The 12848-nt window shown below is 40.4% G+C and overlaps 1 protein-coding gene across 1 annotated transcript in view; it reads left to right on the top strand.

Annotated features, from left to right (window-relative positions):
- The window catches only part of CFAP210 (cilia and flagella associated protein 210), an 18465-nt gene extending 5897 nt beyond the window's left edge, over positions 1-12568 (top strand). The window contains exons 3-9 of the mRNA XM_073633950.1: positions 1493-1666; positions 1778-1983; positions 2220-2376; positions 4356-4495; positions 7376-7568; positions 8848-9012; positions 10714-12568. Of these exons, the coding sequence (XP_073490051.1) occupies positions 1493-1666; positions 1778-1983; positions 2220-2376; positions 4356-4495; positions 7376-7568; positions 8848-9012; positions 10714-11076 (1398 nt within the window). The 3' untranslated portion in view covers positions 11077-12568. The remainder of the gene's footprint in view (positions 1-1492; positions 1667-1777; positions 1984-2219; positions 2377-4355; positions 4496-7375; positions 7569-8847; positions 9013-10713) is intronic.
- Positions 12569-12848: the final 280 nt, after the last annotated feature.

Below are 12848 nucleotides of genomic sequence, written 5' to 3' on the forward strand. Positions count from 1 at the left end.
TTAAAAAAAATAAAAAATAAAAAAAACGGCAAAAACGCATCAAAAACGCTGCAAAAACGGTGCACATGCGTTTTTGATGCTTGTCCATTGAATTGTATTACATGCAAAACGCTGCATTTTGCATGAAAAAAAGTCCCTGACCCTTTCCAAAAATGCAGAGGTACAAAAAGGCATTGATGTGAACATGTTCCATAGGAACCCATGTTAAAAAATTCCCATGCATTTCTGCAAAATGCAAAATGCATCAAAAAACGCGCTAGTGTGAATGGAGCCTAATGCCCCGTACACACGGTCGGATTTTCCGACGGAAAACGTGTGATAGGACCTTGTTGTCGGAAATTCCGACCGTGTGTAGGCTCCATCACACATTTTCTATCAGAATTTCCGACACACAAAGTTTGAGAGCAGGATATAAAATTTTCCGACAACAAAATCCGTTGTCGGAAATTCCGATCGTGTGTACACAAATCCGACACGAAAAGTGCCACGCATGCTCAGAATAAATTAAGAGACGAAAGCTATTGGCTACTGCCCCGTTTATAGTCCCGTCGTATGTGTTTTATGTCACTGCGTTCAGAACGATCGGATTTTCCGACAACTTTGTGTGACCGTGTGTATGCAAGACAAGTTTGAGCCAACATCCGTCGGAAAAAATCCATGGATTTTGTTGTCGGAATGTCCGATCATGTGTACAGGGCATAAGGCTCGATTCACATCTATGCATGTTGCTTTTGAGCGTTTCTGCAGTGCTTTTTGCGGTGCTTGCCGCGTTTTTGAACATGCATTTTTTCCACGTTTTTGAACATGTGTTTTGCGTTTTTTTTTTTTATACTGTATACAGTGTTAAAAAAAAAAAAAAAAAAAACGCAAAACGCGGCAAAAACGCGGTACTTGCATTTTTGGATGCGGGTCCATTGAATTCTATTACATGCAAAACGCTGCATTTTGCATGAAAAAAGTCCCCGACCCTTTCCAAAAACGCAGAGGCACAAAAATGCATTGATGTGAACATGTTCCATAGGAACCCATGTTAAAAAATTCCCATGCATTTCTGCAAAATGCATCAGAAAACGCATTAGTGTGAATAGAGCCTTAGGCCTGATTCATACCTATGATTATTTAGTGCTTTTTGGATTTTGCAGATTTCCACTACAGAACATGTTCCATAGGAAACCATGTTAAATGGACTGTTCAGAAAATCTGCAAAATGCAAAAAGCACTAAAAATGCATAGGTGTGAATCAGGCCTTAGGTTATATTTTTTTAATTCAGCCCACTGGCTGCTTGAAAAAAAACTAACCATGTAAGCCAACTATAGCCTGGCATCTTATGTATTTTTAGGGGATTATTTATACATAGATCTTTTTTTTTTCTTTAATACTAGCAGCTCTTCTGTCATAGCTTTTAAGGATAAAAAAAATGATCATTGCCATGTGTTTATTATTATCATAGGACGATAAACAACATTTATTTTTTTTCAATATCAATTGTAGGGTTTGAGGCAGAAGAGGCTAAAAGCAAAGAAGCTTCGGGAGGAAAAAGAAGAGGAAGAAAAGCAGAAAATTGATCTAGAGGAGGCCCAATATCAGGCGGAGAAAAGGAGAGAGGCAATTGAAAAAGCCAGGACCAAGCAATACTACCAGACTGATAAAGTCAAGACATTCCATGTACATAGTTTGTTTTATATTTCATAGCGTTCTGCTGTGCTGGTTATTCTGAAGTCCAACTAAAAATGTGCAATTGTTTTATTAAAAACGTGTGACCTGTATTATTTACAGAGTGCGCTGCTACTTACTGAAGTCATAAAAGAGCGAGATGCACAGATGGAGCTCAAAAATAAGATAATGAATAGGAGCAATAGGCAAGGCAAAGACACTCTGGCAAACACGCAGCGAGAACTGGAAGAGAGTATTTATAATGACCAGCAGAAGGCGCTGCAGAGACTGACAGAAAGAAAGTATAACGCAAACGAGCTTATGAAACAGTATGTGAAAATTTACTACTTTTTTTTTTGGCAGATTTTATTAGTCATTGGTTAGCCTGTCTATATGCATACAGTATTTTTACAAGATCTAAGTAAACGTAAAAAGTTAACATACTCCATTCATGAGTCAGCAGTTGAAAATCTTGGATTTCAGTCTACCATTTATGCTAACTTTGTTGCTTTCTTCCCATGTTCTTAGCAGGTACAGCTTTCATATGTGGTTCATTTCTCCCCAGGGTGGAGGAACACAGACGTGCTGCTGAACTAGAGAAGCAAGCTAACTACAGGGAGGGTGAAGAAATCAGAAGACTGACCAGACTGAACGAGTGGGAAATGGGCAAGCTGGCTAAACTGAAACAGGATGAGAAACAAGAAATAATGAGAGCCCATTTGGTCAGTAGATTACAAAAAACAACAACTGTGCATTACATATAGGGCCCTTTTAGAAAGCATGGCTGCCCGCATCACGACCTATACAGTATTCCATCATTTTCCAAAAAGGAGACTTTAAAGAACAGCCACATCTTCTTGTGCCACGTACACACGGTCGGTCTTTTCGACCGGACTTGTCCGACGGACAATCCGATCATGTGTGGGCTTCACCGGACCTTCAGCGGACTTTTCCAGTTGCAAATCTGACGGACTTTAGATTTGGAACATGCTTCAAATCTTTACGCTGTAACTCCGCCGGAACCAGAAATCCGCTCGTCTGTATGCTAGTCCGACGGATAAAAACCCACGCTAGGGCAGCTACTGGCTATCAACTTCCTTATTTTAGTCCGGTGTACGTCATCACGTACGAATCCGTCGGACTTTGGTGTGATCGTGTGTAGGCAAGTCCGGTCATTAGAAGGTCTGTTGAAAGTCCGTCGAAAGTCTGTCAGACGGCTGTCGGACTTTTGTAGCTGAAAAGTCCGACCGTGTGTACGCGGCATTAGTGTGCAAACAAAGATAATCTTATCCGTTTTTTTTTTTTTTTGTTTTTTTTCAAATAGGTAAAAATCGAATTGTATGTAAAGAGACATACGACAAGTTTAGAAATATTTAAAATAAATCTCATGTTTTTTACAACCGCTAATTATTTTTCACATCTCTATTGCATGTTGGTCATGTTTTACATCATCAATAATGACAATATTATAGTATCTTTTTTCCCCATTTTGCTTTTATAAAGTTGGTGGTGTTGAAAAGCAAATGACTATTTTTATTGCTATATAAGGACTATTTTTATTGCTATAGTTAACTTTGTTTTTACACCAAGAAGGTTGTCCTTTAAAGCCTCGTTTTTGGAAAATAGTAAAAGAATGGGGCAAGTCAAAGAACTACAAAATGGGCAATGCAGCATGCTTCCAGGTACATGAAAGCCACATTTACACAGCACTGTAGTATTTTTTTTTCAGAATCTTGCTGCCAAAAGCAAGATCCTGCGTATAGTACTCTGAGGCTCGGTTCACACCTAATAACGATGCGGCTCCCAGCAGGGGTCCTGTGCGTTCTGGTTCACCGTTTCAGATCCGATTTCAGCCCGAATTTTGGGCTGAATTCAGACCTGAAACCGACCAAAAGATGCACAGGGCTCCTGTGCAAATTCGCACCGGAGTTACATCGGAGATATGTGAACCAGCTCCATAGAGAGCCATTCGCAATCGCCTGCTATTGCGAATTGGATACCGCATCCAATTTGCAGTAGTGTGAACCCAGCCTGAATGTTTTATACATAGGTTTACATGCATATATCATTACAGCATAAATGGCCTCGATTGGCCACTACCACTGCTAAGCTAGATGCTAGGACAAAGGCAGCTTTTGCCGCCTGTGTCCTGCCAACAAAGGATGCCAGTCTTGACATTATTGCTAATAAAACTGCAGGCAGTCAGTTCCCCATCAATTCCTCTGATGGCTTGCAGTAGGAGCGGTTTCTCAGCCAATTTCTACATAGGAAGAAACAGCTCCTCCCACTGGCCATCAGGCAGACCCCATGGAGAACTGAAACGCATAAACCATTCTGGCTCCACCTGCCCATGGCATTAAGAGCAGTTAAAAGTGGTGGGCATGAAAAGCGGGTAAATTGGCACAGGCAGAAGATGGTGGTGGCAGACTCAGTAAATTACACTGCCCTGGAGATTCCTAGGAAATTCTTTTGGGCTATCATTATTAGTTTTTGTTCCAACATATCTGTCATGCACATACTGTATATCTGTCAAAGTGTGGCCCACGATGGAAGATGGCATTGTCCTTGTGGCCTATCTTTGGACTTGAGTTTGACATACATAGTCTAGACCACACAGTGGGACGCGCTAATCACAAATTATCCCAGCTAAAAGTATGAACTATGTGATATAAATCTAGGAATACCTTTGATTATTTGACAGGCACATGTTGCAGACAGAGATGTGCTCAGAGAGCTTGAGAAACAGAAGGAAGAAGAGAATGATGACTTGGTACGTCGCTTTATTCTTGCAAAGAAAAAAATGTCCAACTTGAAAAAAGAAAGAGAGGAGGAACTGTACAGGTGAGGATGTATGCAAGTCCTAGGCTGCAGAATGTAGAGGCAGTGAAAGATCGTTGTTTCTTAATGGAACACAATCAGCTGTTTTGGAAATAGATCCTTAACCTGGGTTTCTGCGATTAAAAAAAAAAAAAAAGGAGGACGCTCAACCCCAATATTTAAAATCTAAGATACCAATAGGTTAATAGTTGTCCTGGTCTTGAATACAACTATCTTTGTATAGTGGCAGACTGAGAAATGTGAATAAAATCTACTTTAAACTAAACAATTCTGTTTCTAAAATTGCAGAATGGGGTGAAGGCATTTCTTACTTCATTCAAGGCAGGCGCATTTTCATTGCAGGGTGTAAAAGTCAGTGCTGACGACCCTTGCTCTGCATAATAATAGGAAAAAGAAAGCTTAAAATGGATTTTCCATATCTGTTTAGAAATTGGAAAACCCCATAGTAAGCTTAATCAAATGTCAAAGTGTCAACCATCTAACCTCCACTGTCTGCAATATGTAGCTTCTCTTGGAGGTCTCCCCCCTACAGTTCACACTACAGTCTACTCATGTCTGTGCTTGTTTACATTGCATTCCATCCCAATATGTTTCCACAATACCAAATGCTGTATCGAGCATTACACATGCGTCAATTTCCTGTACTTTTTGCAGATTATCAACACTGAGCCCTGTCCACCTTACATTTCATAAGTATGTATGTCCTTGCGAACACCTCTAGAGGATTGATATCTGACATTAATGGTAGTATCTGCAAGTTGGCAAAAAAAGGGAAACAGATCTCCCTAGTAAGAGGAAGTGGGAGGAGGATCTTGGGAATATAACAGAGAACAAGTGGAGATGTATATTGGAACTAGGGCCGTTGTCTTGGTGTCCGCTTCACAAATAATTTCACAATTGTTCTTAGTGCATACTATACACTTCAGAAGTTGTTTATATTTGGACGAAGGCCTGATGCTAAGTGCCCAAGGTGTGGAGACCCAAGGGGGGACCTTATACACATGGTCTGGAGGTGCCCAAAACTGTATAGGTATTGGAGGGAGGTTCTTGATACCATGAATTTGTTTTTTTGGGACATCTCTAGACCTTGAGCCAAAACTACGTGTGCTGGGCTATGTGGAAAGGAATGTGTGGACAGGTAACCAACAGATAGCAATGTCAAAGTGCCTATTCCAAGCAAAAAAACTGATCGCACAGAGATGGTTGGAGCAAGCTCCCCCAATTAGTGCGGACTTGGTAAAGGTAGCCAACGATATGATATGGAAGGAGAAGTTTGTATATACAAAACAAGGACATTTAAAGAAATATGAAAAGATGTGGAAACCTTGGTTAGATGGAAATGGGTATAGCCTCTAGTGTGTTAGGAGAAAGTAAACAAGAAGCTAAGGAGAAGAGGTCTGAATGAAGTAGGAATAGGTGGTGTAAGGTATAGTCTAAAAGATATATTGGGGTATCTCTTTTGTTAGAGTTGTGCTCAAATAACTTAGTAATGGGTTATAATAAATTAATTAATTGGAAAATTGAGATATAAAAGAGAAGAAGAGTGTAGTGAATTTTCTTTCTTTTATGAAAATTGTATAACTGGAAAATGTATGTGGTGTGTGGGTGGGATAAATGGGGTATGTGGGATGTATGGGTAACGGGGTTTATTTGGGTACAGTATGTACTAAGTATTAAAATTGAATAAGAGAAATATAAATGTAGTAGAATTTGGAGAAAGTGTTGGTTGGAAGCTTTATGTATAAATGAAACATTTTTCAATAAAGAATACTTGATTTAAAAAAATTATGTATGTCCTAAGCACTGCCTGCTTTCCACCAACTCCCATCCCTTCAGGCATTTTGTGCTTATTGCAAACAGCTGCACAATGACTTCACACATTGGGAACATTGGTTTGAACTGTCATTCTTCCTCAAAGGAGGGAGAAATTACACTTTATATATATGATACATCCCCCTAATCCATGATCAGCTCCTTTTCTACCACCCCTTTGTTCATCCTCCCAGTCCATGAAGTGATCCTTTTTTGCATTGTTTCTTAATTGAACACAATCAGCTGATATCCCTTTCCATCCATCCGTTCTTACTCTGCCTCCCCTCTGTCCATGTTCACTCCACTTTGCTCCCCCAGCCACAATCATCCCTCTCTCTGCCCCCAAACTAGCCCCACTTTACATATTCTTCCAATGATCTACAATCATATTTGCCTCTTCATCCACTGTCCACATTTAGTTACCACTGCCTTCTCTGCAATCTATGATTATCTTTTTTGTGCCACCATTCTTTCACTTACATGTGTCCTAGTTCAGCTCAGTCTTAGCCTCATGTCCTTTCTCGTCTACGAGCTTCTACATTCTGCCAACTTTCTTTCTCCCCAGTGATGGATCACACTCTTTTACCACTATCTTTTCCAACAGCTCCTATTCTGCCTCCCACGATGTACTGTTCCAATGTCATGTTCAGCTTCCACAACGCCTACTTTATGCCCTTCTGGTCTACAACCAGTTATCATTCTGCATCTTTAGAAACCTACTTCCAAATCCATATTCAGCCACCATTCTACCTCCTGTTTCCCTGATCACCTACAGCTTTGCTTTTTCTCCCATTGAACCGTGATCACAACCTCCCTCTCACAGCTGAACTTCTAAGCTCCACAATCAGTTAGGACCCTAACCCCATAATTTTTAATTTTCTGCTAAATATTATCTTAGTCGGCAGTAATAAATCCCAGTTTGTTACAAATCACACAAAGGCCAAAAATCATTTAGCCTCAGTTAATTGATTCATGAAACGGCACACATTTACTGCTAAAGCAAATGCATGAACTTGTTGAGCTAAATAAGACATCACAATGATTCTAATGGGTTGATTTGTTGGGCACCAGGCAGACAATGGAACGTAGGGATCAAATCACTGAACTGCTGGCGGCACAAATTAAACAGAAAGTTGATGATGAAGAACAACACATAGCAAAAGCTGTAGCCGAAATGGAAGCAAAAAACAAAAAAGAAACACAGGAAAAAGAAGAGAAGATAAAATCGGATATCAAGGCCATCACTGAGCATAGGCTTGCAATGGTAATAACACAACTGCTTTTGATCATATGGATCTTTGTTTTTCTATTCATGATTTAGTAAGCCTAAGACTCTAAATGCCAAGGATCTCCTGTTGTGCCCATCATCCCTCTGCATTGCTGGAAAAAGTGTAGATATGAGGGAAGGTGTTTGTCCTGAGCAGAATGAGTAGCAAGAAATATGCTTAATATAACTGTTCATAAATCAATTATAAATAGCTTATATTAAAGGCCAAACTCCAGCCCAAGAATAACTCACTTTGAATAGTTTTAGGGAAGTTAGAGCCACTGTCAAGTTTTTATTGGTGTCTTTGTCTTCAGAACCAACACTTTTGGTAGTATCAGTTTCTTGGCCTCCCACTTTGCTCTGTGGTTCCTTTCGTTGGTCCCTACATGACTACAGGACACAGTTTGCCAAATTAACACAGCAGGGCACAGACAATTTAACAGTTTAGAAAGTAAGTGTCTGTTTCTGAAAACGTTTCAGGTGGCTGTTTCTTTTCAATACAGCAGGAGGTTCAGATTAAAGAAACACTATAACCTGCCCATTAAGGGAAAGTGACAATGCCACCTGATAGTCCACTTCCCCCAGCAAGTTATAATTACTGATATGGTCCCCCAAGGCCTCCTCACTGCAGAAGTTGACCTTGAGTTATCTCTGATGGATAACATCACATGGGAGAGGTCATGTGCTCCTCCATCCCTGGAAGCCCCACTCCATTAAATCAAATAGAGCATGGGCTCTAAAGGAGCGAAGAGGCAGTATCAATAGTAAAGGCTATCGGTAGGCACTGTGACTTTTCTCTGAATGGGCAAGTGACAGGGAGGTTGATTTACTAAAGAAAAGACAAATATACTGTGCACTGGAAGTGCAGTTGCTCTAGATCGGAGGGGAAGCTCTGCTGATTTCTATCATCCAATCATGTACAAGCAAAAATGCTGTTTTTTAAATTTTCCTTGCATGTGATTGAGTATTCCTTGCAAAGTGAAGCTTTACCTGATTTACTAAGCTGTGGAGCAAGTGCACTTGCGTTGTACAGTATATTTGACTTTAGTAAATTGACCCCAATGTCTCTGTAATGGATTTTGCACTTTTACTGAGGCAGTGATGTAAATAATCAGTTGCAAGAGAAACAATACTTGGTAAGTACTAATGACATAAGTATACCAGTTAAGGGGTCTAAAAGTTTCCACAAAATCAACTAGGTGCTAGAAACATGTGGACTTTAAAATGTTGTGAGCACAAAACATCACCCTATGAAATATGTTATGTTTAACAACAGAGAAGAAAAAAAGAAGAGGAAGAAAAAGATGAGAAGTTGAAGGCCTTACAAGCCCTTTATAAAATAAAAGAGGCAGATAATTACTTCATTGCACAGCAGAAAGAGAAAATGAGGCAAACAGAAGAACAATGTAAGAAAATTCAAACAATGCAGATCCAACAGATGGTAAGTAAGAACCTGCTTTTTTACTTTACCAACCACAGCTGAATACAGTATATGACTCCGCTTTTAGATGGATTTAAAATGTTACTAAACCCACCACAGTAAAATCAGTCTGTATATGGAGCATAGCATGCTTGTTATACTCACTGTGGAACCTAAGCGGTTAATCCTCTGCATGGTGTAAAAAGGTTGTTTGATCCTGTATGAACAAATCCTCATATTCTTCTTCCACTGACTCCGAAACATGTCAGTATAAGACAGAGATACTGGAGTCAGGCTGCACGTGCCCAGTTTTGTGTGTATTGCTAGAGAGTTTTTTTTTTTCCTTGGGAGAGTGCATGTGATCAGCACAGGGTCAAACAGCACTTTCCAGACAGAGGGTCAGGGGTCCTGCATCCTCATAGGGCAGCCAGTGCAGTGTGAAAACTCTTCCTACAAGCTTTAACCAGGCACTGATAGAAGTCACAAGACTAATATATACTGCTGATGAGAAAAGGTATTTAGTAGTTTGTATTTACTAAAATAATTGCATTTCCATGTTCTGTGTACTGTGGGGGACCAGATATAGTTAATGCAGGCTCCTGGGTTTAGGAACACTTTAATATAATGGAGTTGACTAAAGGAGTAAATTGCATTGCAATGTAATTGTAATTTAATTGTAAATTGCATATTGACACTGGCTCAGGGTACACATTGTCCCTGGCATAATTATCTTTTGCACTTTTCTGCAAAGTCATTGGGGGTCATTTACGAACGCAATAGCTCTGTATTTCCAAATGTAACACTCTGCAAATGTATGTAAATCATGTGCAGTTACTATTTTATCTTTGTGGCTAAACATTCTGAAAGTGTTTCACCACCACTGTTTTGCGCACATTTGTGAATATTTGCTCGATTTTATGCATTTGTTGCAAGTGTTAAGAACCAGGTTGCATAAGAATTCACACAGCCACCTGTAACATAATTAAGAAGTGATTTATCTGAAAATTACTACCTAAAATGCTTTTCTGACACCTATTTTAGGCAATTTGTGACAAGTCTGGGGCAAGTTTGCTTTGCTTTTACATAATGCAACAGAGTGGCAAATCTGCCACACTTTTACATAATCTGATAAAACAACTTGCGCAAAGCAATACGACACAATTATTACATGAAATGCGACATTATAATAAATCTGTTGCAGTGTAAAACGCCTGTTACTGCAAGGGCGCACAATTGCTTTCTTTGTGTCACACTGACGCTGCAACAAGGCCCAGAGCTGCACTGCCGTGTGCTGAGATGAAATACAGACATGCTGCATTTTATCACATCACACTGTGAAGAACCACATGGCACTGTACAGCAGCCCATCACCATGAATGAAATGTACTTTTGTATACTTCAAATAAAGTTTGCACAAAAAAAGGAGCTGTGTTATGCGTTAAATTGTGCACCACACTGGCCTCTACCGCTGTCAGGAACTGACAGTTGCCACAGTGGCAAATTGTGAATGTGAATTTGCCCTAAGACTGCATTTCTGACAAGATCAATAGATATTTTCTGTACTTGCTAAAACGTTCTTAGCCTGAAAACAAGAAATCTAATGCAGTCACCACATCTAAGGACTGGTAAGCTGAAATTTATTACATTTATGTTTTAAGAAGCCAGCATGATTGTACAAAGTTTGTGTTCAAAATCTTATTTGATGTTATTTGCTAAATTTAGGCTGAGAAGAAAACAATGTCACAGGCAGAAAAAGGAGCAGAGATAGCTTACACCAAACAAAATGAAGCTTTAATGGTGAAGGAAGAGGATGTTTTCCAAGAGTACGCCAAACAAGTGATTGAGTCAGTCACCAATGCTGGATGTAATCCATATGCACTGAAGAAAGCAGCTCAGATTGGTACTGGTGGTGGGCGCGGCCCAGTTTACTCTGGCAGAGGAGGCCTTCGGCCCAGCTACCTAGTACAGGACACCAGTGGAGTCCAACTTCCGGCCTACCAGAATGACACTACCCAGCAAATAAAGGGGATCTATGATTCTGGGGATATCCAACATGCTAAAAGAAAACTTGGTTTTACATACTGAACACAACTGCGCAAGGAAACTTGTACTGAGACAATATAGAGCCTACCAATGCTGATCTATCCTGAAAATATTGCTTACCTGGCTGTCATGGCGATTCATTCATTTTAGTACTATATGAGGCTCTGTCCTAGAACAAGTATTCAGATCAGTATTCATTCCAGAATCAGTCAGGGAACTCACAAATTTCAGGAGAGCAGCAGCTTCTGCCCCGTATTCTCTCAGTACCAGTTTCCATAAAGGATATCTGTACTTTCTGACATAGTACAGTTATTATTTTTGCCTACCCCTAAAGCCTGCCATAGTTGGTGCAATTTTCTTTCCTGCAATCACATGCACTTACTGATTGTGTTGATGGGGGAATCCTTCCTACAGAGCCATTGTGTTCTCCCGGCGGGGAGAGCCGTTGTCTTGCCGAGAAAGTTCCCCCGGCGGATAAGGACATACCCTGTACTGCGCAGGTGCAGCGCTTGCGCAGTACAAACGACTACGGAGCCGCCGAAAATAGCTGAAGCTGAAAACCTTGAGTCAGCTGTACACGGCGCCTGCGCCCTGAGTCCAGGTTGAAGCCCCACCATCCAAGTGGACATAGAGGTAGAATAAAAAAGTGCCGAGCAAAGCGAAGCAATGCCTGAAGCGTGGCGAGCGGCCCTCTTACAGGCGCCGTGTACAGCTAACTTACAGCTATTCAGCTTCAGCTATTTCCGGCGGCTCGTACTGCGCAAGCGCTGCGCCTGCGCAGCACAGGGGGGTCCTTATCCGCCGAGGGAAACTTTCTCGGCAGAACACCGTCTCTGGCAGGAGAACACACAGTGATTATTACTAGTGCCTATAGCCGCTCCTATGAAAAATCCGACATGCTAGTTGTCCATGGCCTACTTGACCTAATCGTCCCACCTTCCAAATGTATGCTTTCCCCAAATTAGATGACGACTACCAGCAGAAAAGTTTAGAGCCTCTGGTCAAAAATCTTCCTTCCACTGGATGCACCTGCACATTTATTCCTCTTTAATGTCTATGCAAATTCAAGCCTCATCATTTCAATGGGACCAGCTCCTGTATTAAAAAGTTGGCCCCATAGAAGTCTGTGGGAATTGATAGCACAGGTATAGCCGGGGGCAAAGAAGATATCAGTCAGAAGTTCTGGAGATTCCTGCAGGACACGTGATTTGGTCAAGTATGTATCTGGGGCAGGTAAATTTAAGTCAGGAAGGTTAGGCAAAAAGGATAAAAGTACTTTCTCTAAAAGAACAATTATCCTTTAATGTGTAGACAACACAATTCATAATAATTAGACTTAAAATAAAACAGGATTTGGTGTGGTCTGACTTTTTACTATTACATAAAGGCTAAATATGCCTCCAGCCATTGTGTGAAAAATATATGTATTGGTCTATGAATTTAAAAGAATGCTGTCGTTTTTTTTACTCAACAATATCAGCAAAAGCTGTATATCAACATTAAAATGCAATAAAATATCCACACCTTTTCCAAGCATTTGTATCTGTATTTTTATTGTGGGGGTAGAAAAGTTGCCATATTAGTCCTTATTACATACAAAAAGGCCACAAAGGCACATAAAAAATAATGATTTTATATTTACCCTGATCACACTGCAATGGGCGGGACAGGTGCGGAAAATTGCAGCATGTCTGCATTCTTTTGCACCACATTGGTGTCCACCTGATGTCTCTGCAGCGCAGCTCTGATGCGATGCATAGACATGAGTAAGATGTCACTTTTTGACATTCCAATAATGTTAGGGTAAAGGTAAA

Source organism: Aquarana catesbeiana, linkage group LG06, assembly GCF_042186555.1.
Source record: "Aquarana catesbeiana isolate 2022-GZ linkage group LG06, ASM4218655v1, whole genome shotgun sequence".
Classification (NCBI taxonomy): domain Eukaryota; kingdom Metazoa; phylum Chordata; class Amphibia; order Anura; family Ranidae; genus Aquarana; species Aquarana catesbeiana.